The sequence below is a fragment of the Caenorhabditis briggsae genome, assembly GCF_000004555.2.
Source record: "Caenorhabditis briggsae complete genome, chrIII, whole genome shotgun sequence".
NCBI classification, from domain to species: domain Eukaryota; kingdom Metazoa; phylum Nematoda; class Chromadorea; order Rhabditida; family Rhabditidae; genus Caenorhabditis; species Caenorhabditis briggsae.
This window is the reverse complement of record NC_013490.2, coordinates 5,978,318-6,001,907: the sequence shown is the minus strand read 5'-3', so window position 1 is coordinate 6,001,907 and position 23,590 is coordinate 5,978,318. Positions and strand designations below refer to the sequence as shown.

Sequence of the window (23,590 nt, the reverse complement as noted above, 5' to 3'; positions counted from 1 at the left end):
CAAATAATGATAGGTTCACACTGGGAATCTCTCAAAAAAACGAAAAAGTTGAACTTTTAAAAAACGATGTCATTAATAAAACCATTCAAAATAAGACTTCTATTCGCCGGAAAAATTATTGCGTAGTTTTAGACATCGTTCTTGGAAAGTTCAATTTTTTCGATTTTTTGAGAGGTACCCAGTGTGAACCTATCCTTATTTGGAGTACGGTAGATGAGAATGAATAAAAAACAGAAAAAGACAAAATTGAAGTCAGCAATGCTCATTTGGTGCGCAAACACCACTATACAAAAATGCAGAAAAGTTCTGAAACATCATGTTCTGAAACGTCGGGTTCTGAACTGTCGGGTTCTGAACTGTCGGGTTCTGAAACGTCGTGGTTCCGAAACGTCGGGTTCTGAAACGTCCAGGGGCCAAGGTCTCAACTTTGAGCTCGATTATATCGTTTCCTGTGAATGATCTCAAAAATTTTTCAACTAATAAAAAATTGATGATATAACAAGTAGTGATTTTCAAAAGTTTTAATTTTGGGAAAAATATTCAGGAAGTGTTAATATTTCTGTTATATTTGTTGAAAAAACACGTTGCTCCCAAAAACTTAACGGCCCATCTTTTGGGAGATTCATAAGATTCACGTGGCTCACAAACATTTTTGAAATTTCAGTACTTTGATGTGAAAATTAAAACTTTCGAAATTCACTACTTGTTATATTATGTTAAACAATTTATCAATTGACAATTTTTTTGTATCTTTAACATGAACCGCGAAAAACTGGCTTAACTTTGAAAACTATTGGACCGTTCTATTACAGGTTTTACGGTAATACTGCAAACAAAATAGACTCACTTGTACGTGCTAAAAGACGCCGGAGATTTTTTCCAGATGAGAAAAATTAAAAGGAGATTTAATGGTAATGAAACAATGACAAACCCTATATAATAGTAGTTTACGAGCATTGGTATATCCATGCAAGCACCAAAAAAACTAATATGCTTCACTGGAAATTCAAATATTTCAAATCATAAATCAGATCAAAAGAACAAATAAGAGTTCATCAAAACTAATTCAGCATTTTATGAGCTCTGAACTACTGTGAGCTCATTGAACTGGGATCAGAGACACACTTCTAAATTTGGAGAAAAAAGGAAAAATTCTAATTGAAAAAGTGTATATGATTTTTCGTATATTAATTAGAAGCAGAGGAGTTGGATGTATTGAAACGGAAATGAAATCTCACCCATGCAACGTACTCTTATGATCAAACGCGTTTTCTGATTGTGAGAACAGATGAACCAGATCAAAACAACGAAAATTTAAAAGTTCAATTACCGTTGACCGTAATCCAGATTCCTAGACTTCCGGAAGAGGTGCCTACACTCCTTTCATCAACTTCGAGGATTTGATGTGTAAAAGTTTCGATTACAGTGAAAATTGAAAATAATTTGAAGTTCGCATTTTCGAGACATTCCGATTTTCAGAAACTCAACTTCTTCCCTACAGTAATCCCTTTTATTTTCCAATATTTTTAAAACTACAATGATTATTTTCATTGTGGGGTATTTCCCCCTACAGTTCATCTTCGAACATTTTTCGTTACAGTAACCCTTTTCATTTTTGAGTATTTTTCAATCAACAGTAGTCCTTTTCTTCAGAGGGATGCCGTGCTTTTCTCATTCCGGATTCTGTGAAATGTACTTTTCTCCGAATTCCGAGAAAACCTATATATTCCGGATTCCGGATTCCGAGTTTCCTGTGAAGCGAGAAAGACTTGTTAGTTTGAACTGTTTGAAATTCGATTTAATACTAATTGAGTAACTTCATATGTATCTGCATAAAATGTTATGAATAATCCAAGTGACTTTTGACTGCCCAATCCACTAGGCCACTCATTCCCAGAGTTCTCTAGTTTTTATCACCATTTCACAAGTTTTCAACCAGACCGCCTCACCATTTTTATATATTTGTTTGCTCTTTTTCTCTTCTTCTTATCAATTCTTATATTCTAAAACATCACTCTTTTTCGGCTTCTCACCAGACCTTTTTTCTCCAAAACTTTTATAACTTTGAAGAATTCTCTCTCAACAATCGTTAACGTTCATCTATTCAGAATGAGAGAAGTCATCTCGATTCATGTTGGTCAGGCGGGGATTCAAATTGGAAACGCTTGTTGGGAATTGTACTGTTTGGAACATGGTATTCTTCCAGACGGAACATTTTTAGATCCAGACGGAAATTCTGGGTCTCTCACTACATTTTTCTCGGATACCGGATACGGTAGACACGTCCCTCGGTCGATTTTTGTGGATTTGGAACCCACTGTTGTAGGTAAGATTCCTTGAGAAACTGCACTAGGTATTTAATATTTCGTAATACTTATTTTTCGATAAAAAATCTGAAAATGTCTTTCATAAAAAGGAGCAATCTTAAACACAACACCAGTTGCATACACTTCTCCCCACTCAATGCGCGCCCTCCCTTCTCTCTAAATACACCTTGCGACACATCCTCTTGTGATGCACGCGTGGTCTAGTGGTAGTGTTGCTGACTGCCGCACAGCTGCCTTAAGACCCGCCAATGTCAATTCCCAACCAATGAAGACACAACCCCATGTCCTGAAGAAATCCATGCTAGCATGATTAGTCTTTCCGAGGTTCTCTTTTTTTATTTATCAGATGAAATCCGCACTGGAACATACAAGAAACTCTTTCATCCGGAGCAAATGCTTACTGGGAAGGAAGATGCAGCGAACAACTACGCACGTGGACACTATACAGTAGGCAAAGAGATAATAGACACCACGATGGACAGAATCAGAAGACTTGCTAATAACTGTGATGGTCTGCAAGGATTCTTTGTATTTCACTCGTTCGGAGGAGGAACTGGTAGTGGATTTACTTCAATGATGATGGAGAAGTTGTCAGCTGAGTATGGGAAGAAGAGTAAATTGGAGTTCTCAATCTATCCAGCTCCTCAGGTATTTTCTGAAAGAAAGTAGAATTTATTTTTTGCCCATCAGATCTCAACAGCTGTGGTTGAACCATATAACTCCATTCTAACTACACATACAACTCTGGAGCATTCTGATTGCTCGTTCATGGTCGACAATGAGGCGATTTACGATATTTGTCGCCGCAATTTGAGAGTTCCAAGACCAACGTACACTAATTTAAACCGGATTATTTCCCAGGTATGCCCGTGGTCAGTTCCATAAAAACAATATAATTCTATAGGTTGTATCCTCAATCACAGCTTCACTCCGCTTTGATGGTGCTTTGAATGTGGACCTGAATGAATTCCAGACGAACTTAGTTCCATATCCACGAATTCATTTCCCATTGGTTGCCTACAATCCATTGATTTCTTCAGCTCATCACGAGATTTTATCCGTTGATGAGATAACTAAAAGCTGTTTCGAAACCGACAATCAAATGGTCAAATGTGATCCGAAGAACGGGAAGTACATGGCTGTTTGTCTTTTATACCGTGGAGACGTTGTTCCGAAAGATGTGTCCGCTGCGATTAAGTCAATCAAAACTCAGCGATCCGTTCAGTTTGTTGATTGGTGTCCTACTGGATTCAAAGTTGGATTAAACTATCAACCACCTACAGTAATCCCGGGTGGTGATATGGCTAAAGTGCCACGTGCCGTTTGTATGCTTTCGAATACAACTGCAATTGCGGATGCATGGCAAAGACTGGATTATAAGTTTGACTTGATGTATGCAAAACGAGCATTCGTTCATTGGTATGTTTGATGAACTACATTATTCTGCATACCATCACTTTGACTGTGACTACCGTAAACACTCTAATAGAACGACCCCCTTTCTTTCAACTTTGAGCTCAATTATTTCGATTTCTGTGAAAGATATCAGATTTTGTCAACTGATAAAATATTTGTGATATAATGATAAATAATTTATCAGTTGATATCTTTCACAGGAACCGAGATAATTGAGCTCAAAGGTGACAGTTTGGGTGGACTTTTATTAGAAGTAATACGGTACCTAGGTTATTGCAAAAACTCGTTATTTGGCTTTTAATCAGTAGAAACCATATTAATATAGTTCACTTTTAGGTACGTAGGAGAAGGAATGGAAGAGGGAGAATTCTCGGAGGCGAGAGAAGATTTGGCTGCACTGGAGAAGGACTATGAAGAGGTTGCGGCGGATTCCAATGAACAGGATAATGGTGAAGATGAATATTGATATTGTTTTCAAAGGAAATAAAGTGATTGATTGTTGAAAGTTTTTTTCTAGATTAAACTTACATATATATTTTGCATTCTCACTCACTATGGAATGACGATAAATTATCTTGCAATCGAGAACTACAAGTGGATCCACTGAAAATAACCCTTATTTCAAAACATTTTTCAAATGTTGCTGAATGGCTTTTACAATTAGAGTCGAGACATTAATGTTCCAAAATTTACTAATAACTGGCGAATGACTGCTAGTTGGCAGCCGAAGGAGAACCGACGGGCCGTTGACGGACTATCGACGGATCATCGGAACCCCTCGGAAAAACCAACTTTGTGGGCTTGGCCGGGAATTTTTTCTTGCGGGTTTGCACTCTCTTCCTTTCAAACTTTTCTGTTTTGTGTTATATGGTCATTTCATGATTTTTTGAACTTTTAATTATACCAGTTTGAAGGTTTAAACATGAAAATCTCCAAAATTATCACATAAAATCTATGCGATTGCAATTTTAAAAATGAACATTTTATTATAATCTACAAAGTGAATGCAAAGTACAACTGTTTGAATATATACACAGACAATTTTTATAAATCTATCATTCGATCTTGACGGACTCGAAGTCGCTTCCTCCGTTGGTTTCGGTGGCAGTGATACGGTAGGTCTGAAAAATATTAATATTGGATTACTGTATCCAAATAAACTTTTAGTGTAGAAACTAGTAGAATACTCACAGCTTTAGCTCCTCCATAATAAACTGGACACATTGATTCACAAACATCCTCAAGATCGTTTCCTTCAGCTGGACTACACCACGACTCTTGGAACACGACAACCATATTTGTCACAGATCCAGACTTGTCTGAGCTTTGAACTTCAATTGGTACCCAGAATTTTCCGGCGTTTCCAACATTGACACTGGTAGCAGCTGCCTCCCAAGCTAATCCCAAAAGTTCATCATCCACGTCTCCGTGGATTGGAGCAGCTACCGAACAGCCAACGATACAAAGAGCGAAGAATCCGAAAGACTTGAACATATTGGGTGGAGTAGTAGTACCGAATGCGTGTACTGAATCGCTACTCGGACTTCTTTTTATTCTGTTTCGACCGTTCCGGCGACAAAAGATCGAAACCTCTTAAATTGAGCGAAAACGGAGAAGGGGGAGGAGAGAAGATGACTGGCGCCAGTATTCTGAACCGGTATCTCTAGTTTTAGTGCTCATATCTCTTTTCCTTATCACATTAACCCTACTCATTCATTTTCTTCTCAGTTGACCTGTCTGGTCTAATACCTTTTGCTTCCAGTTAATTAGATACCAATTGGTGGAAAGGTTTTTGAAGAGCCCATTTGGAAGAGGAATTGGTAAATGGAAGAAGACCGGTTTAAATTTATTTTTTGGTCGAAAGACTAGAAACACGATGATTTTGTGGCGGTTCTCTGTGTAGTAGTAAGTAGCAGTTGTATAGAGAGATGATACGTTTTGTTCAACAAGGAAGAAAAGTTTCCAATTGACTTCTCTGTTGATGGCTATTTTGAAGAAGACAGTGAAAGAGAAATGGGAACAAGGGTGTATTTTTTATCTAGAATCTAGGAGATTAAGATATTGTGCTGGTACGAAACATTGGAGCTGTGGAAGAGAAACGCCGACAACTACAGTAACCTGAAAATATTGAATTTTCGGATTTTTTTCTCGATTCTCTATTATTTTCACAAGATTTCGATGAAAAAATTAAATGTTCTGCTTTTGAAAAAATGACTGAACGCAAGAATATCGAGATAAAGAATCGGGAAAATAAAAAATTATTTAGGTTACGGTAATTGTCGTTAAAAGCTGGAAATTCGAACGGCACGAGAGTTGGAGGACTTGGACCCGGAAAAGGACGGCTGGGCGTACTGAAGAGCGTTGGGCAAGCAAAATCGAGCAGAATTAACTGATTCAGAAGTTGAAGACACGATTCTTGCATCTACAGAATAGTCCGAGAAATTTTCGAAATTTTCAGATTATTAAAAAGCAAAAAGTTTTAAGACTTTAAGATTTTTAGATTCTTAGATTCTCAGGTTCCCAAATCGCCATTTTAGGCAATTTTGGACTATTTTCAGGCTATCCAGAGCAATTTTAGGCTGTCTTTAACACCCAATTTTCCCCTAAGGAGATTTAGACAAACGGGAATTACATGAAGTATGATCAAAAATTTATTTAAAATTCGTGCAGAAACATGTTGGATTAACAGAGCCATTATCACAAACGACGTCTACATTTTCTGGCAAATTCACTTTGTATACTTCGTAGTGATGATTGATTGATGGTTCCAAATGCAGCTGCCATCCGTCTGAATTTTCAAAATAAAATGTGATAAAAACTAGCTATTTACCATCTTTCAAAACTCCATTCCTTGAAGATATGACATAGAAAAGACGTTTGATTCGAAAATGAACTAGCGCCATTGAGCACATAGCGCATGGTTCATTGAGGAGAAAGACATCAGCTCCAGTGCCCAGATAATCGGAGCCAGTTCGTTTCTGAAGATTCCCAACCATTTCCATGACTGCATGACCGAGAGGGTGGGTGGACGGACTGCCCGAGGATAGTAAAATGTCGTTCTGAAATGAGAAGTCATTTTGGAACCTTATTGTTATTTACTTACCTGCACTGAAATGCATCCATTTTTCAAATCAATAGCATACTGACTCCATTTGATAATATAGGCTTTCAGGGACTCTGTAAGCCATGACCCGTCTAAAATTCGTTCTATCTCATGATTCGGATGAAATCCTGTTGGCCAAACTTGTTTCGCAAAATCGAACTGTCGTCGTGTCAATGGCTTTATCGCCGGGACCAGGATTGTCTGAAAAGATTGAAAGATTAGTATAACTTCTATTTAGTGCCGATGGTATTCAATACCAACCTTCAAATTCTTCAGTTGAACTTCCGGATTTCCTAGATCCAAAACAATTTGCTCAGAATCATCTTTGTTCTCAGAAATAAGAACACTTCCATCTTTTCCTACTCGTTTCAAATGTTGAAATTCTTCAGGCAGTTCTTTCAGTCGACCAATTATCTGAATAAATAATCATTAGATGCATAAAAATCATCGTTAGGTAATACCTGGCCAATCACTCGTTTGTTTTCTAATTGAACAGCTTGAAAAGAGGTGGTTGGAATGTCTGAACATTTCAGTTTTGGATCCAATATAGGAATAACTTCTAATCTGGAAGAAGATTTTTCTCATCTGGAAGAGGAAAACAGCGAATAAAAGACTTACTTCAGTTCAGTAGCAGAATTTAATTTTCTTATTTTTTGTGGAGGCTCTTCAATTGACATTTCTCCAAATATTACAGATTTCTAGAGTTGAGAAGGCAAGAAAAAGTACTAATAAAAAAGCGTGCGGCGGCATTGCGCCCCCATTCGCTCCGCCCATTTTTCCGCGCCGTATGGTATCATGTGCATTTTTCAGCTGTTTGTTTATTTTTATCGCCTCCCCCCCCTCTTTTTATCAATGTTTTTCGAGATTTTCTCCGATTCTCCCAAAATTTCTTCAAATTTCTTATCTTACTTTTTAATATATTGAACTCCTCCGTCCAATAGTAATATTTTCAGGTGAAATGGGCAATAATCAGTCCGGTGGGCCAGAGGGCCGCTATGTAGGTCCGAACGACAAAGCCGGGCTTCGTAGACATCGTATGATGAGTGAAACTGCTAGAGTGGCTGGACAAGTGCTTCCGAACCCTGATGGGCCGCCTATGATGTTCGATGTATGTTTTATTGTCGGTTATCTCCCGTAAAGATGTTTTCAACAAAATGTTAACTGGAACTTGACTCCAAGAGCCGTAGATGGCACTTTTAGTAAATTTTATATTTTCGATTATTTCAGGACGGTCACGAAGACAAATCCGGAGAATGCCCAGTGGTTTTCCGTTGGAGCTTCACCCAAAATGCTCAACCACGCACTGTTCACATAGTTGGTTCCTGGGACAACTGGCAGACTAGAATTCCGATGGTGAAGTCTACCAACGATTTCTCCACTATCATCGACTTGGAACCAGGGCAATACGAATACAAATTTCAAGTCGATGGTTCCTGGGTTGTGGATGACAATCAAGGAAAAACACAAGATGCTGCTGGGAATGAAAACAACATGATCAACATTCAAGACTCGGACTTTGCAGTTTTTGAAGCCCTTGATGAAGACTTTCAGTCTTCAACTGCTGGAGAAGTTCTTCGTGGAGAGTCGGAAAGCACCAAAAACCACGACACTCCGAACGATAGGTAAGCTTTGAGTATTAAAAGAGTTTCGCTGAATAGCATTCAAGAAGAATCGGATTAAAAATTTTTCAGAGAACTCGAAAAGCTCCGTTCATTCACTCAAGAAATTCCATCACTGGATATGCTCCGCCGTGCAGCTGGACCTCCTGTTATTCCACCCCAGCTGATGCAGGTAATAAATCTTTATATGCATGTCCCAAATAATTTAATAAAATCTATCTTCAGGTGTTGCTCAACAAAGAAACTCCAGAATCGTGTGATCCTAATGTTCTTCCGGAACCAAATCATGTGATGCTCAATCACATGTATGCTCTCTCCATCAAAGACAGTGTCATGGTGCTCTCGTCTACACAACGTTACCGCAAGAAGTTCGTTACCACTCTTCTCTACAAACCAGTCTAAACCAAGCGCTGATAATGAAATCCACCTCTCAAAACCCCAATTTCAGTTTTTTTGTTCTGTATCATAATTCCATTTTCTCGTTTTTCCCTGTCACTTTCTGTTCCCTCTTTCTCCTGTTCACATAGCAATTTTAAGAAACACAAAACGTAGTAATTTTTTCTTAATACGGTCCTCTCGGAACTTTACCAAGTAAAAACATCGAGCCGATTAGTCGAATCCGCCTGCCCCATAGTCGAACATAGTCGAATCCGCCTGCCCCTTTTTACAGCTTTATTTTTCTCTCTTTTCAATGACTTTCCTTTCCAAAAATGTTCTGTGAATAGTTTGTCATTCCAATTTGTTCACTACTTTTCTTTTGTTTTTAATGCTTCTTTTTGTTTTATCCTCTTATCGAATTAGACCTTGTAATGCTATTTATTATTTAATACAAACATTTCATCGGCATTTTAATAACCCAGTTTTGTTGATTTTGATACAGTAGCCGTTTCGCACGGTACTTTCTTATCTATAAAAAACATGAAGCTTGAATATCTATTGGTGCTTCATTCCTAAAACTGTCATAAGATCCCACTTCTCGAAACTTGCTTCGATCATTTGAATCAAGATCACATTGTTTCATTTTTAAATCGCTATGACAGAGCGCCAAATTCAAATGGGTTTTTCAACTCTCTTAGCAATCAAGTTTTGTCGTTTCCTCGAATCATGTGCTCTCTAATCATTCATGTTGTCTCTTTGTTGAACCTGCCACGCTGTGCCCGCCGCACTTTCTCTCCCTCTCTATCGCCATCTGCGCAACAGTTTCACGCAGTTTTACGGCCTGTTAGGAGCTTTCTTTTCGGCCCTCTAACAAAAGAACGAGGCAGTAAATTGTATACCCCCGGCTTGAATTAAAAATAGTGTCAGATATTCATCCTGGTGAGGCTATGAGATGAAGGTTCATATTTCATATGTTTTCAAGAAGCTGAGAATTTCTGCGAATCAATTATCGCCTTCATAAGTGATCTGGATGTATTAATTTACTTTATAACTTTGCCTTTTTGAATGTGGGATCTTCCGTTTTTCTTTGCGATTCAATTCATTTTCTTTTTTTTTTCGCCAGAATAATGTCCCAAACGAAGACCAAAATCAAATTACTTGTATCTGTTTTCATTCTGAACGTTTTCCCTTTCCTCTTCTGCTTTTTTCTTTCTTTTTTGCAATCAAACAACTACTTTGTTGTTGTTTTTCCGCTTTTTATTCGCCCTCCGCCCTCTGATTTTTGCCATCCCAACCCAACAAACAACAGACTAGTCTTTGTTTTTTTTCTTTTTTCCTTTCAACTTCTCAGAAATTTTGGTGTTAAAAATAAAAGCGATAAGAGACGAATGATGTTTCCCCACCTAACAATAGCTTTGTAGAGAACGACGTCACCATATTTATTTTTGAATCTGGACACAACAGTCGCAATAGGCAATTTTCATATTCGCCAAAATATGATAACTTCTGATATGGGAATAATCATCTATTTCAAAAATCATGTTCCTCTCACTGTTCCTCTCACAGTTTCCTTCAAATGAACTATTTTTCCTCTTTTTCTTGAATGTGTCAGAGTAGAAATTAGTTGGTTGTCTAACTGAACTGACATATTTCACAAAAGAAGAAAAAAGAGAAGATTACAATTCGTCTTAATGTCCTTCATTGCCCTATCTGTCTCCGTTTCTCTTCTCACTACCTTTTATTTTTATCTGCTTCGTCGTGTTACATTTTCTCTACTTTTTACAGTTCCTTGTCGTATGGAAGGATTTGAAAATTGAAAGTGTTAATTCTAGCTTTAGCTTCTGTAACATTAAACATTTTTGTTTTCGATGATTACATGTTTTCATCACTATAAAAATAGTCTTTTTCCTTTTCCGGAGTTTTGTTCTCGGACATTTCCGTTTAGAGAATTCCAAGGCCCTCGTGGCCGTTGCCTAGGAGAGGAAAGCGTGAGAACTTGCGCAAACATAAATTAGTAGTCGTATTTAGATTGCACTTTTTCTCTTTTTACCTGTTCGCTCACTAGTGCCCACTTACCCTTCCGTATAATGTTGATGGACGAATAGTTTATGATCCTTTGTAGTTACCGACACTACGATTTTTCGATCTTCTCTGACTAAAAGTAGCGAAGAAAACGATTTATTTGTGATTAGTCACAGTCTTTTTGGATCCTTTACAGATTCAAAAGTGCAAATAACGCCCTCGATTTTCCAAGGCATCAATTGAGGAATTTCTGTTGCAATTTGCAAAACTGCGGGTTCAGTCTGATAAAAGAGAAGGGTGCCAGGAACCAGGAGCGGCTGTTCGTAATCCAGGAGAAAGTACGTGTTTTGCTTCTTTCCGTTTGAGCAGGTGCTCATTGCGACCCATTTGATGAGCTTTAGATATAGAATCAAACGAAAGGTTCTTAGTTTTTAGTACTGTTCCACATATCAATCAAATTAGATTCTGTAAAACCTGTATTAGAAGGGCCGGCCTTTCTATTGTTCCAAGGTACTTCCACTTCCAGAGGGTCCTCATATTGCAGGAGCCCTTCTATTAAAAAGGCCCTTCTGATACAGCTTTCACGGTAGCTTAGTCTGAGAATTCCATTATTTTTATGAGGTCCCATATTCTTTGTTTCAAGGTTCCTTATCTCGCTATTCAGCTTTTTATTATACCATCTCAATGAATGTTGCAACCAACGCCGCATCATTCAGATACCGTTGAACTTGAAGAGACGACGACTACGATGTGTGGTGACACGCACTCTCTCCCTCACACAAAGAGGACGCTCCACACCCTCTCTCTCTCTCTCTCTCTCTCTCTCTCTCTCTCCATCTCTCCATCTCTCCATCTCTGACCCCTCTTCTCCCAAAAATTCCGCTCTCCTAGGTTGATCGTTCTCTGGACTCTCTGTCTATTCGTATGCTATTTCTCTTCCCTCCCAGTTGTTCAATCGCTTTCCACCTTTGCTACCTCTTTCTCTCTCCCCTCTCTGCCCTCTCATATGCCGGCTTGTCTCGTCGTGAAATCAGCACTATCGATTGACTGTGATTTTTTTTTCCAAAACTTTTAAAAATGACTACTTGCTCAAAAAAAAAGGCAAAACATGTTTCGTAATTTTACCCAACACTCAACCAAAAATAAAAAATGATGACAAACAGCTGATCACCTGTGAAAACATTGAGAAATTACCAGAACACTCTCTTCTCGCCTGATCGTTTTCGTCGTCCCCTATTTCCCCATGTGTCAATCCTTTAGGCTTCTTAGTTTTCGTTTTTTGTTGAGTTTTGCTTATCATATCATCCATTCTCTTTTTTTTGTCAAAACGATTCCGAAAAGACTCAATTGATTGATTTTTCCGCAGAAATTGAAAGGAGCATAAGACTGATAACACTTTGTTCTTTGGCTTTTTTTCGCGTTTTGAGGTTGAAACCTTCATTTGAACACCTTTCAATTGCTAATTTTGAGACTAGGTTAACGAAAAAAAGTGTTTTATTTCTCATATTCCTCAATGCCGAGTAGTTTTTCTATTCCGATGCTCCTTCCTGCTCACTTGGCAGCTATTTTTTGCGACCGAAAAACAGTGAAATCTTGATTTTCATCTTATCGCTTTCCATGTCTCCAAAAGTGACTGTCGATTAATGGCCATTATAAATTACTTATCTGTATTACCTTTTCTCTCTATTCTCATATCGCACTCTTATCTTGGACGTGTCGTCGTATTCTTGTCTCTTTCAATTCAGCCCTTTTTCAGGTCATAGAAACCATATACTGTACATTGGATGGGCTGATCTCTCGGACGCTGGCTTTTCAGTTGCTCCCAGATTTGTTGCTCATTATAAAATATAGGTTTTAGCACTAAGTGCTCATTTTGAAATTATAACAAAATGGCCGACGTTTTCGAATTCGAATTGGACGGACATGATGCCCAACCATCACCACAACGTCATGTGTGAGTTTTTTGTTTCATAGAAATTATATTCTGATGTGATTTCACAAGTTTTTTTTGTGTTTGAAATGATACTTGTAGTTAGCACAGTGATTGTAGTAGGGTCATATTTCTATCATTTACCAAACTTTTATCACCTGACTAATGACACTATGACCCGATCATTGATTACGCAAAGAACAATAAACATTCAGAACGGGAGAAAAGACTAGTGAATAAGAAACTATTATGCGTTCAAAGTGAAATTCAAGGCGGAAAAACGCTGTCCAAAACTGCTATTTTTCCAGTTTTCCAGACATCAAAATGCGGTAGCACCCATTTTGGCTGTATTTTTTTCTCCGACACCCGTCGTAAATCGACTTGAAATTCTCAATTTTGATGGTCTCGAAGAGATATCGCAAAAAAAACATGGCCGAAACGAACGATACCGTAATTTAGTGTCTAGAAATCTGGAAAAAAATGGGCAGCTTCGGACTGCGTTTTTCCAGAAAGATTTACCTAGAAATTCACTCGGAGCGCGGCATTAAATTGAGAATATTGGATTTGAAAAAAAACATATTGGAACAAGCTCATAAAATAATTAATTTATTTCAGATACCAGTATGAAAATCATTCGGAGGTAATGGAGGACGATCACATGTACAGCAATGTTGCTGATGTAAGAACCTCAGATTTCTAGGAAAATTATAACACTGTACGATTTTTAGGGGCAAATTTCTGCACCTCCACCGAGCTCATCCTACATGGAAGATCCGATGATGGAGTCGATTCAGCTGTGTGCCAGTGCAATCAATCCACCAAACGTTCGTGTTGGACCAGAAGATTTTCAACTATTGAAAGTTCTTGGAAAGGGTGGTTACGGAAAGGTATGCTAGTTTTGAAATTAAATTGATACCGTAAAACCTGTAAAAGAAGGGCCCCACACTGGTAAGTTTGAGCTCAATTATTTTGGCTCCTATAAGAGTTATCTGATACCTGATAACTGTTATCAAAAAATAAAAAAATGGTAAAACGTTTGTGATTTTATGATCAACAATTTATCAGTTGACAACTTTGTGAAATCTACGACATCAACCGAGATAGATTGGTTCAAAGGTTAAGGGGCTCTTCTATTACAGGTTTTACGGTAATTTTTTCTTTTTTCACTCTGAACATACGACAGTGAAAACTAACAAAAATATGTTTCAGGTGTTCCAAGTACGGAAAACGACTGGCTCTGACTCTGGAAAGATCTTCGCAATGAAAGTTCTCCAAAAAGCGACAATTGTCAGGAATCAAAAGGATACGGCTCACACGAAAGCGGAACGAAATATCCTTGAAGCAGTCAAATCGCCATTCATTTGTGATCTTCTCTATGCATTCCAAACTGGTGGAAAATTATACTTGATTCTGGAATATCTCTCGGGTGGAGAGCTTTTTATGCACTTGGAAAGAGAAGGAATGTTTATGGAGCATGTTGCCAAATTCTATCTATCGGAAATCGTGGTCGCACTCGAACATCTTCACCAACAAGGCATTATTTATCGTGATTTGAAGCCAGAAAATATTCTTTTGGATTGTTACGGACATGTAAAACTCACGGATTTCGGATTGTGCAAAGAAGAAATTGAAGGAGACCAAAAGACGCATACATTCTGTGGAACTATCGAATATATGGCACCAGAGATTCTAATGCGATGTGGACATGGAAAAGCCGTCGATTGGTGGAGTCTTGGAGCACTTATGTTCGACATGCTCACTGGAGGACCACCATTCACAGCTGAGAATCGACGAAAGACAATTGACAAAATTCTTAAAGGACGTCTTACTCTTCCAGCATATCTCTCAAACGAGGCTCGCGATCTCATTAAGAAGCTTTTGAAACGCCACGTGGACACTCGTCTTGGAGCTGGAATATCTGATGCTGAAGAGATTAAAGCACATCCATTCTTCCAGAAGACCGATTGGAATCTTGTCTATGCCCGTCGACTTGAAGCCCCATTCAAGCCAGAGATAGAAAATGACGAGGATGTATCGCTTTTCGATACACGATTCACAAAAATGACACCTGTGGATTCTCCATGTGAAACGAACTTCAGTTTGAATGGTGACAATCCGTTTGTTGGATTCACTTATGTTGCTCCATCCGTTCTCGAAATGATGAACAAGGGACATGGAATTAGTGTCGCACATCTCGCATCCTCAATGTCAAGAAATGCAGGAGGATTTCATGGAAAGAGTTCTAGAAAGTGAGTTATCAAATATAATTAGAGATAATTAATTTAATTGTTTCACAGGCCAGGAGATCCAGAAACCGCTCACATTCAACATGGCGGTCAATCCAATCTTTTCGGTCACGGCTCCAATAACGAATCACATCAGTTCTTTGGTGTTCCATCTGGCCAATCCCATCAACATAACTCGAATTTCACTCCATTCGGTGGTTTTAACGAAGATGATGCTATGGATACATCTACTCCGAGAGCCAGCGAAAGCCGGGAAACAACGGGAAATAATGGAAACGGAAATAGACCGAGTACCGTTGGAAGCACTGCTTCCACACCAATTCCATTGCCTAAAAGGGTTATGTGATTCAGAATTTATTTTTGACTTCTCGCTCTTATGACCCATCATCATCATCATCATCCCCAAACGTGTCGTTTCTTCTCACCGTTTTTTCTTGTATCCATTTTTTGTCTAACCGTTTTTTTGTAATTGTTTCGATATACCCTTAATCAAATTTATTTCGGCTCATCCCACTAGAGATTACGATCTGTAGATTTGCGGAATTCGAGAGGGTGTAGTTAATACGGAAAGGATGGTTTATATATACATCCTCTCGAATTCTTACCCGAATCATTTCAAATACGGAAGTATTTTAATCTCTGGCTTGTTTTCATGTTTGGGATAACTCGCCTTTCAACTGTTTTCTTTTTTGTCGTTTTGGTCATTTCTTTTTGCCTGTGACATTCCTACTAGAGGATATGCACTATGCCGGGATTACTGTAGTCATTTGCTCATTTCATTGAATATTGTTTCTGTGTGTAACCCACCAACTCTTTCTTTCCGCTCTTCCCACTTCGCGTTCCCAATCAACCTACTTTTATTTGCTCCCCCATCAAAACTCAAAACTGGCTGAATCGTCGTGATTCGATTTTTTGGTGTTTTTTGTAAACACATGTCCTTCTCCCAAAACACCTCTATTACCCCCTATCCAAGTGCCTTTTATAGCCTCTTTTTTGCCTTTTTTTCGTCTCCTTCAAAAAAGAAAAAATCCCAAATATCTAGGTTTCGAATTAATAAAATGACTTAAAATTGATTTTTTGTTTCTAAATTCTGCCCAGTTTTTCCAATCAGAGAACATTTCCGGTTGACATTTTTGGGGACGAGAAGAAAGATGAATAGATTTGATAGAATGCATTGACAAGAGTGGGAAGTGTAACAAATCGATGACCAAGTTTTTTTGACCGTTTTATGATAAGGAAGAGAAGACTGTAGACGTCTTCAGATTGTATTATTTTTTTTGTACTTGACACTAATTGATCGGACGGAATGGAAATGGAATTGATTGCTCAGATTACGAATGATGAGTGAGTTCCTATTTTTAACGAAAAAAAGCAAGCTATTGAAAAATCGAAAGTTTTCATTAATTTTTAGTTCTTAATTGAAGAAAAACAAGTATTTTGTGACTTATTCATTTAAAGCATTAAAAAAGGAAAATCATTCCGGAATTTCAGTTTGAAAATTTATTCAGCTTGAAATTTGAAATTATATAAATTTCTGAAATTTCATCTTGGCTTTCAACTTTGAGTCCATTCCCTGTATAAGATATCAAAAAATGTTCAACTGATAAAATATTTTTGATATCGTGATGAGCAATTTAATATTTTTTATATCTTTGAGCCAGTATATCTCATTTCCTATAAAACATCAAATACTAGTCAACTGAAAAATGTTCATCATAGTTGACCATTTTATGATAGCTTATGCAAGGAATGAGATACATGGGCTCAAAGATGGAAAAAAGTTAGGGGCCCTTTTATTGAAGGCTTAAAACATCCACAAAATGTATTTTTTATTAAAATATACACAAAAGTAGATATCACTTTTTCGATCAACTTGAAAGCTTTTGAATAGAATTAACATTTTATGTAAATAGTTGACAACGGTTTTGTAAACTTTCATCCATAATTTGGCGTTCAAAGTGAATTTCCTGGATAAGTTTCTTTTATCAGACACTAAACTACGGTATCAGTTTTGTTGGCTATATTTCAGAGATGTCCGGATTCCGGATTCCGTGTTTTTTTTCATTCCGGATTCCGAGAAAAATTTTTATTCCGGATTTTAAGCACATTTGTTAATTTGCAAGAATTTTCTATCATTTTTGAAATTCCGCGACTAAAAATGCAAAAATATAGCACGATATGTGTTTTTAGAAATTTTCTGACATTTTGGAGAACTCAAAATTCCGGATTCCGTATTCCGTTTCTCAAAAAATTCATTCTGGACATCTCTGCTATAATTCCTTCTAGACCGGCCGTAAATCGTCAAAAAGGAATATTTCAGAACGATTGATACCGCACGCTATTTCAAAGAGCCCGGTCTGAAAATGCGCCCCAGCGAACGTGAAAAATCACTGCGCAACGTGTCAAGTTTCGTTGACTGAGGATCAAACTTTTAAACGTTGAGCAAAAAATCGCGAATTGCAATGCGTTGATTAAAAAGATCTAGGTCAAATCCACGTCAACATTGAAAAAATTAATTTTGAAATTATTTAATTTCGTTTGGCCTGAAAGTTATCTGGGGCGCGATTTTCGACCCGCTGCTTTGAAATACCGTGATACCGTAGTTTAGTGCCTGGAAATCTGGAAAAAAATCAGCTAAAAAAAAAAGAAAAAAAAATCAAAAAATCAGCCGAGCGTTTTTTTTTTCAGGAATATCCTCCTGGAAATTCACTTTGAACGCGGTATTAACATATGAACGCGGTATTAACATATCTTTGAACGCGGTAATAACATATGTGGCGCTTACTAAAAAATTCACAAACTTATTTTGTCGGCTGTGGTGTTCTTTGTTTTAAGTCGAATGTCTAAATTTGGAATTCTGAAATGCCAAATTTGAATAATTGGTTTCTTTTAAATGTTCCGGAATTACGAATTTGCTAAGATTTGAAAACTTGAGTTTTCACTCAATACCTCTATTTTGAACTCAATTATCTCGATTCCTATAAGAGATATCAAAGAGCTGTCAACTAACAAAATGTTTCTAATATTATGATAGACATTTTGTTGGTTGTTTACTTTTGCATACCTTCTACATGAACCGAGATAAATTACCTCAAAGTTGAAAATTAGGAATCCCCATCTGAACTTTCTTAGGGGACCCTTCTGAAGTTCTGCATATTCGATTTTTGAAATTTCGGAATATTCTTTTTATTTCAGTTATCTTGGTTCTTGAAGAAAGTTTCAAGAAGTTAGCAAAACTTTTGTAGCGATATGACATACCGTAACCATTCTTATAGAAAGCCATTATATACTTTTCCCTTTGAGCTTAATTATCTTGATTCCTATAAGAGATAACAAAAAGCTGTCTACTGATACATTGTTGGTGATATTATAATAAACATTTTGACAGTTTTTTTCTTTTTGATATCTTTCATAGGAATCGAGATAAATTGGCTCAAAGAGCAAGTAAAATTGGACTTCTATCAGAGCGTTTAGGTAATTTTCATCAGGAAACAAAGTTTTGGCCGCTCTCACACAGACAAAGACAAATTTCAGTTTAAAAATAATAGTTTTTTGGAAAAAATAAATTTGTGTTTTCATCGTTCAGAAGCAATTTCTAGACTTCAAAAAATGTAGTTTCTCGAGAATTTTCTGATTCATTGTGAAGTCAACAAATATTCTGTTATTATTCTTCGTTTTATTTTTTCTTCCTCTTTGAAATTTTTACTAAATTTTCGAATAATATCACATGGCGATTCTATTCGGTGGCCAACCCTCTTTTCTCTTCATTTTCAAGAAAAACCCTTTTTATTTTTGTTGTTTTTATTCTAGATCTCATCTCATCTAGAATGCAATTTGTTCCGCCTATTTGAAATTCAAAAGAAGAAGAAGACGTGAAAATCTTTTTTAGATCAAGGATCTTCCTTTTTGCAGTTTTCATGAGAATTCTGAATTTTTCATTGATAGAATCATCCGGAATCTGAGTTCTGATCATTTCTCTTTTTTAAACCAAAAATAGCTTCAAAGTTGACAAAAAGGAAATGACAAAAGACGATTTTCCCAACTTTTGGTAAAATTTTTTCCTTCAATTTCCGTTTTGGCTTTTTCTCACCTAGATTGAAAAAAAGAAAACTTCTGCAGAAGGTGTTTTTGTAATCACAAGATTTTCTTATCATCACAAGTTGTTTCAAATTCCTTCATCAAAAAAATATAATTAACAATCGAGAGACGCAGAAAAGAGAGATACATAATGAACTGATAGTTCAAAGTGGCCGTTGACGTCGTCTAGAGTTTAAACCAAACACTTCTTTTGTATCTTCTGAATCTCCATTGACGTAATTCTGATTCTGAGAGAGAATTGAAAACAAGAATTCATATAGGAGATTAGAAAAATAACTTCGGCCGTTTTCCAGACTTCCAGCCGATTCTGCTATAATGAACGATACAATTATTGTTGACACGTGGAATAATACGACGACTATTGAGCCAGCAGTGCTCTCCGCCAGAAAGGAGCAACTCTATGAATCTTTGATGTGAGTTTTGCTTTTGAAGCTTTTTGGGATATCTAGGTTCTAATTGTGTTCTTAAAGGTGGTGTATGGTGAAAGCTTGTATTGCTTAATTTTGTGCAGAAAATCATGTATTTAGATTAACAAACTGTGAATGTTTAACAGAAGACCACCCTATACATGAACTTTGATCTCAATTATCTCGGTTCCTATGAGATATATCAAAGCTTTTTTAACTAATTAAATGTTGGTGATAATTTGATAAGCATTTTGTTAGTTGACAGATGTTTCATATCTCGCATAGGAACCAAGATAACTAAACTCAAATTGCATTTATAGGGTGGGCTTCTAAAAGATCATTTGAGGTAAGAATGAAAAAAAAATCGACGAAAACCCTCCTTAATTGAGAAAACAGGCTTCGAAAAAGCGAAACGGTATCTGGTGGCTGACGGCGGAGTATGAGTTTTCTAGTCCCCGAAATTTTCGTATTCAAAACTTTTGGAGATTTTTTTTCTGACTTCCAACCGGCTTCTGAAGGGATCTTGCGTTTTTTTTTCACTTTTAAACATTTTGAAAATATACAAATGTCAGAAAAAAGTTAACATTTCCTTGAAAAAGTGGTTTGAAACCAGAAAAAAAGCCTTGAAAAATTCGAATACGAAACTGTAGGGCGCTTGACGGGACTAGGATACTCCTAATCGGCGCCAGTCACCAAATACCACTTCGTTTTTTCGAGGCGGTTTTTCTCATTTTAAGAATTTTTAAAGAATTGTTTCTTTACAATTAGTTTTATGCGAAATACATGCTTTTCTGTACATGTACATGTACAAAATTGAACAACAATTGTTCAAATTAGAAGTGGGCCTTCTTCAAAATATTGATAACAAATTTTCAAACAAAACAGTCTTCTATTTTTATAATTTTTATTATCAAAAAAGAAAAAACAAAACAAATACAGAAAAAAGAATTAATGGGTCTTTGGCCATACAACAAATCTAGTGAGTTCTTCCTCCTCGTCAGTAATGAACGTCCCAAGTGTACCATCCTCGCTCTTGATATCGTATCCATTGCTGCAGTCGAATCTTCCAAACTCGCTCTCATGGAATCGTGGTCCTCCTGTCCATTTATCACATTTCTTGTAGAATTGACGCCATCTCTGTTTGTCTCCATAGCGTGTCACCATCTTGAGATTTGGATGATCTCCTTCGATCCATTGTTCGATGTATAGGAAGAAATCGAATGAAGAGATTCCATCCATTGGAAAATCCATATGTGGTGCTTTGTAGAGTGCAAACTTTTCCGGATTGAAGTATTCGGCTTGGTTCATAGTGAACTTCTTTGCATTGATTTCGAGACGTATATCCATTTCTCCATCTGCGATGCTGATTTCTTGATTTGGCTGGACGAATTTCAGAAATACTCTATTGAATTTTCGCTCCAAAAAGCAGCAATCAAAAGAGAGCTTCGATGCAGCAAGAGAGAGGTATCTCCATTCCTTCAGATACTCATTTGTTAAAACCACTCCATTAAATGTCACATCGAATTCCATCTTTCTGAAAACACTTCGGAAATGGATGAGGAGAGCTTTGCAAGTTTTCGTTGGATGGGAGGAGCTGATGTGGGTGGTTGGAACTCCTTCGTAGGGCGTGGAATATCTTATGACAGCTTCTTCCTCTTCAATGTGATCCATATCGTATGGTCTCTTGCAGCTTCTGTGGAAAATCCATTTTCCCAATACTGTTCCATCGGTATCAACATTTCTTATCTGGATACACTCTCTGGACATCTCCGGGGCAATTTGAATTATGAAACTAGGACGGGAGATGCAGTATCGGTAGGATCTGATGATTCGTTTTGAGGTTTGACTGGTGAACGACGTGTTGATTCTTAAAATGTTGAGATATAGATTTGTTATACTTTTCAGTCGATTTTTTTTTGGGATTTCCAACACCTTTAGAGAAACTCCTACTTGTAAACGGGGCCCTGCCACAGTTTCCTCTAGAGTTGAAATTTTTGAACCAACACAATTACCATAGAACTTGAAAAGTACTACAAAATGATACTATTCGGAAAACTGTATCTTGTCTATGACCAAAGTTATCAGAAGCCGGAAAATCGTAGCTTGGATAGTTGTTTACCACTCACTTTGTTCATAGACAAGATACAGTATTTCAAATAATATCATCGAGTTCTATCATATCTAATTTATCTATGGTAAGGCCCGGTTTACAAGTATAGAGCAATTCAAAAACAACAAAACTTACATGTCGTATGCAGACATATTCCTCAGGATTGCAGCTTGAACCGTTTCCGGAAGTCGAAAGACAGACATGCGGGAGGAATAAGAAGAAGTAGAACACATGATAGAATGCTAGTTGCAAAGAAAGCGAGTAACTATTCCGTAATGAGGAATGAATGAGTCATGATGGTTAGGAGACAAGGGGGCGTAACCAGAATAAAGTTACGCCCCCTTTCCAGGTGGGTTTTCCCACCTGGACTCCTTCTGTGAAAATTTCAAGGGTCGAGAGTAATTAGGTGAAGAGGAACTGTAAAATTGACAGGTGCTGGCATATCTAGATAAGAAAACCTCTTCAGGTTCAGTCGTAATTGTTAAGAGCCTCCAGGGAAGATAGTAATCGTAACTAGACATTTTAAACATTGATTTACGAGTGATGGGAAACCATGCAATGTACGTTTTGTTTTAAATGAGATCCATAACAAGAGATGGAATTTTGGTTTGAATGTTAAAAAAGGAACCCTTTGAATCAGTATTTCTAGTGTAGTATCTACATATAAAAACTGGTATAAATTTAAAAATAAGAATCTTGGAAGCACAAAAATTAGTAGAAATATAATTTAAAGTTACATTCAAAGGTACTGAAATTTTCAAAGCAATTCCTCAAATCTAGGTATTGTTATGATTGTCCAAAGTTGAACGGCATACAGCTTATTCAAGATTTTCATGTGATGAAGCAACTTTGACAAGCGATAACTCAGAGCAAGGTTGATGGAAGAACTTGAAACTTGGTCAGTTTACTGATGAATTATTTATATTTTTGCACTCCAAGCTTGAGACCAGTACAACAATTCACTCAAATTTTATGCTAGTACAAACTTCCGTGTGGGTCATTATTCGCCGCTCTGTAGGTCATTCGTTGGATGAAGCAGTGCGGATTCAGAAAGGAAAATTTTCAAATTATTGTATCAAATTCTGATAATTCAAACAGGAAAGTACATTCTTGTAGTTGATAGTTTTTGTGTAGCGTTACCGAGATTTAAGTTATGGCTCATTGAAAATACTGAACGTTTTAGAATTTCGGTTAAATTTCTCAAAGAGCATTAATTAAGTGTATCAGGGAAAATATCGGTTGAGACATTACTCATAAAAATAGAATTATTTTTCGGTTGATCATTTTTCATATTTTTAACACAAAAGGAGATAAATTGGATCAAAAAGTTGTCAATTGGGCATAAGCACATATGTAGAAGAGCCCCCAGACCGTAAACTTTGAGACCTTTTACCTCGGTTTTTGTCAAAGGTATGACAAAATTGTCAACTAATAAATTATTCATCACTATATCCCAAACATTTTATCAGTTGACAAATTTTTAATCTTTCCTAGGAATTGAGATAATAGAGCTCAAACTTAACAGTATGAAGGCCCAGATTTTACGGTATACAAGAAACCTAGTCTCTCATTGATACTTGCATATTTCAGCCTCTCCGGAAGTGCGATAATCTTCATCTTTCTGGCCATTCTGATCCTCTACTACATCAAAACGTCTCGTTATTACCGTCAATGGTGGCGTGCTCGTCAAAGTGAGAAATCAGCCAAAAAAGAGGAGAAAGCAAGATTGAAAGCGAAAGCAGAACGAGAGAAGGAAGAGCAAGAGGACGAGGAAGAATATTCTGTGTGAAACATTTCAAGATTACAGTAATAAAGTCTTTATAAAGAATCACATATTGTCTTATTGCTGACTATTTATACAGGACAAAAGAAAAATCACAGGCGAGAAACAAGTACCATTCTAGTTGTGCAGGCGGAAAGAGTGAAACGGGGAG

At 37.1% G+C, this 23,590-nt stretch overlaps 9 protein-coding genes across 9 annotated transcripts in view; 4 read left to right on the top strand and 5 right to left on the bottom strand.

The window, feature by feature from the left end:
* The window catches only part of Cbr-srd-74, a gene marked incomplete at both ends in the record, with an annotated part of 2,712 nt that extends 2,397 nt beyond the window's left edge, over positions 1-315 (bottom strand). The window contains one exon of the mRNA XM_045243845.1: positions 298-315. Coding sequence (XP_045095095.1) covers positions 298-315 — 18 coding nt within the window. The remainder of the gene's footprint in view (positions 1-297) is intronic.
* A 1,794-nt stretch (positions 316-2,109) lies between these two features.
* Cbr-tba-7 lies at positions 2,110-4,209 on the top strand (the record flags this gene model as incomplete). Its single annotated transcript, XM_002641317.1, has 5 exons — positions 2,110-2,326; positions 2,674-2,975; positions 3,018-3,188; positions 3,232-3,746; positions 4,080-4,209. 5 exons carry the CDS (start codon positions 2,110-2,112, stop codon positions 4,207-4,209), a joined length of 1,335 nt encoding a protein of 444 aa, XP_002641363.1.
* Positions 4,210-4,798: 589 nt separating this feature from the next.
* Positions 4,799-5,237, bottom strand: CBG13219 (the record flags this gene model as incomplete). The annotated part of the gene is made up of 2 exons (XM_002641316.1): positions 4,799-4,864; positions 4,935-5,237. 2 exons carry the CDS (start codon positions 5,235-5,237, stop codon positions 4,799-4,801), a joined length of 369 nt encoding a protein of 122 aa, XP_002641362.1.
* Positions 5,238-6,394: 1,157 nt separating this feature from the next.
* Positions 6,395-7,523, bottom strand: CBG13218 (the record flags this gene model as incomplete). Its single annotated transcript, XM_002641315.2, has 6 exons — positions 6,395-6,531; positions 6,574-6,802; positions 6,847-7,047; positions 7,108-7,260; positions 7,308-7,410; positions 7,465-7,523. The coding sequence occupies 6 exons, from the start codon at positions 7,521-7,523 to the stop codon at positions 6,395-6,397; spliced, it is 882 nt and encodes a 293-aa protein (XP_002641361.2).
* A 281-nt stretch (positions 7,524-7,804) lies between these two features.
* On the top strand, positions 7,805-8,867 carry Cbr-aakb-2 (the record flags this gene model as incomplete). The annotated part of the gene is made up of 4 exons (XM_002641314.1): positions 7,805-7,954; positions 8,074-8,468; positions 8,538-8,637; positions 8,691-8,867. 4 exons carry the CDS (start codon positions 7,805-7,807, stop codon positions 8,865-8,867), a joined length of 822 nt encoding a protein of 273 aa, XP_002641360.1.
* Positions 8,868-12,754: 3,887 nt separating this feature from the next.
* Cbr-rsks-1 lies at positions 12,755-15,387 on the top strand (the record flags this gene model as incomplete). The annotated part of the gene is made up of 5 exons (XM_002641313.1): positions 12,755-12,819; positions 13,411-13,474; positions 13,524-13,682; positions 14,005-15,044; positions 15,093-15,387. The coding sequence occupies 5 exons, from the start codon at positions 12,755-12,757 to the stop codon at positions 15,385-15,387; spliced, it is 1,623 nt and encodes a 540-aa protein (XP_002641359.1).
* Positions 15,388-16,054: 667 nt separating this feature from the next.
* On the bottom strand, positions 16,055-16,159 carry CBG25865 (the record flags this gene model as incomplete). The annotated part of the gene is made up of 1 exon (XM_045243843.1): positions 16,055-16,159. One exon carries the CDS (start codon positions 16,157-16,159, stop codon positions 16,055-16,057), a length of 105 nt encoding a protein of 34 aa, XP_045099383.1.
* A 4,335-nt stretch (positions 16,160-20,494) lies between these two features.
* On the bottom strand, positions 20,495-21,859 carry CBG25864 (the record flags this gene model as incomplete). Its single annotated transcript, XM_045243842.1, has 2 exons — positions 20,495-21,413; positions 21,792-21,859. The coding sequence occupies 2 exons, from the start codon at positions 21,857-21,859 to the stop codon at positions 20,495-20,497; spliced, it is 987 nt and encodes a 328-aa protein (XP_045099382.1).
* Positions 21,860-22,199: 340 nt separating this feature from the next.
* Positions 22,200-23,445, top strand: CBG13213 (the record flags this gene model as incomplete). The annotated part of the gene is made up of 2 exons (XM_045243841.1): positions 22,200-22,216; positions 23,247-23,445. The coding sequence occupies 2 exons, from the start codon at positions 22,200-22,202 to the stop codon at positions 23,443-23,445; spliced, it is 216 nt and encodes a 71-aa protein (XP_045095094.1).
* Between the last annotated feature and the right edge of the window lie 145 nt (positions 23,446-23,590).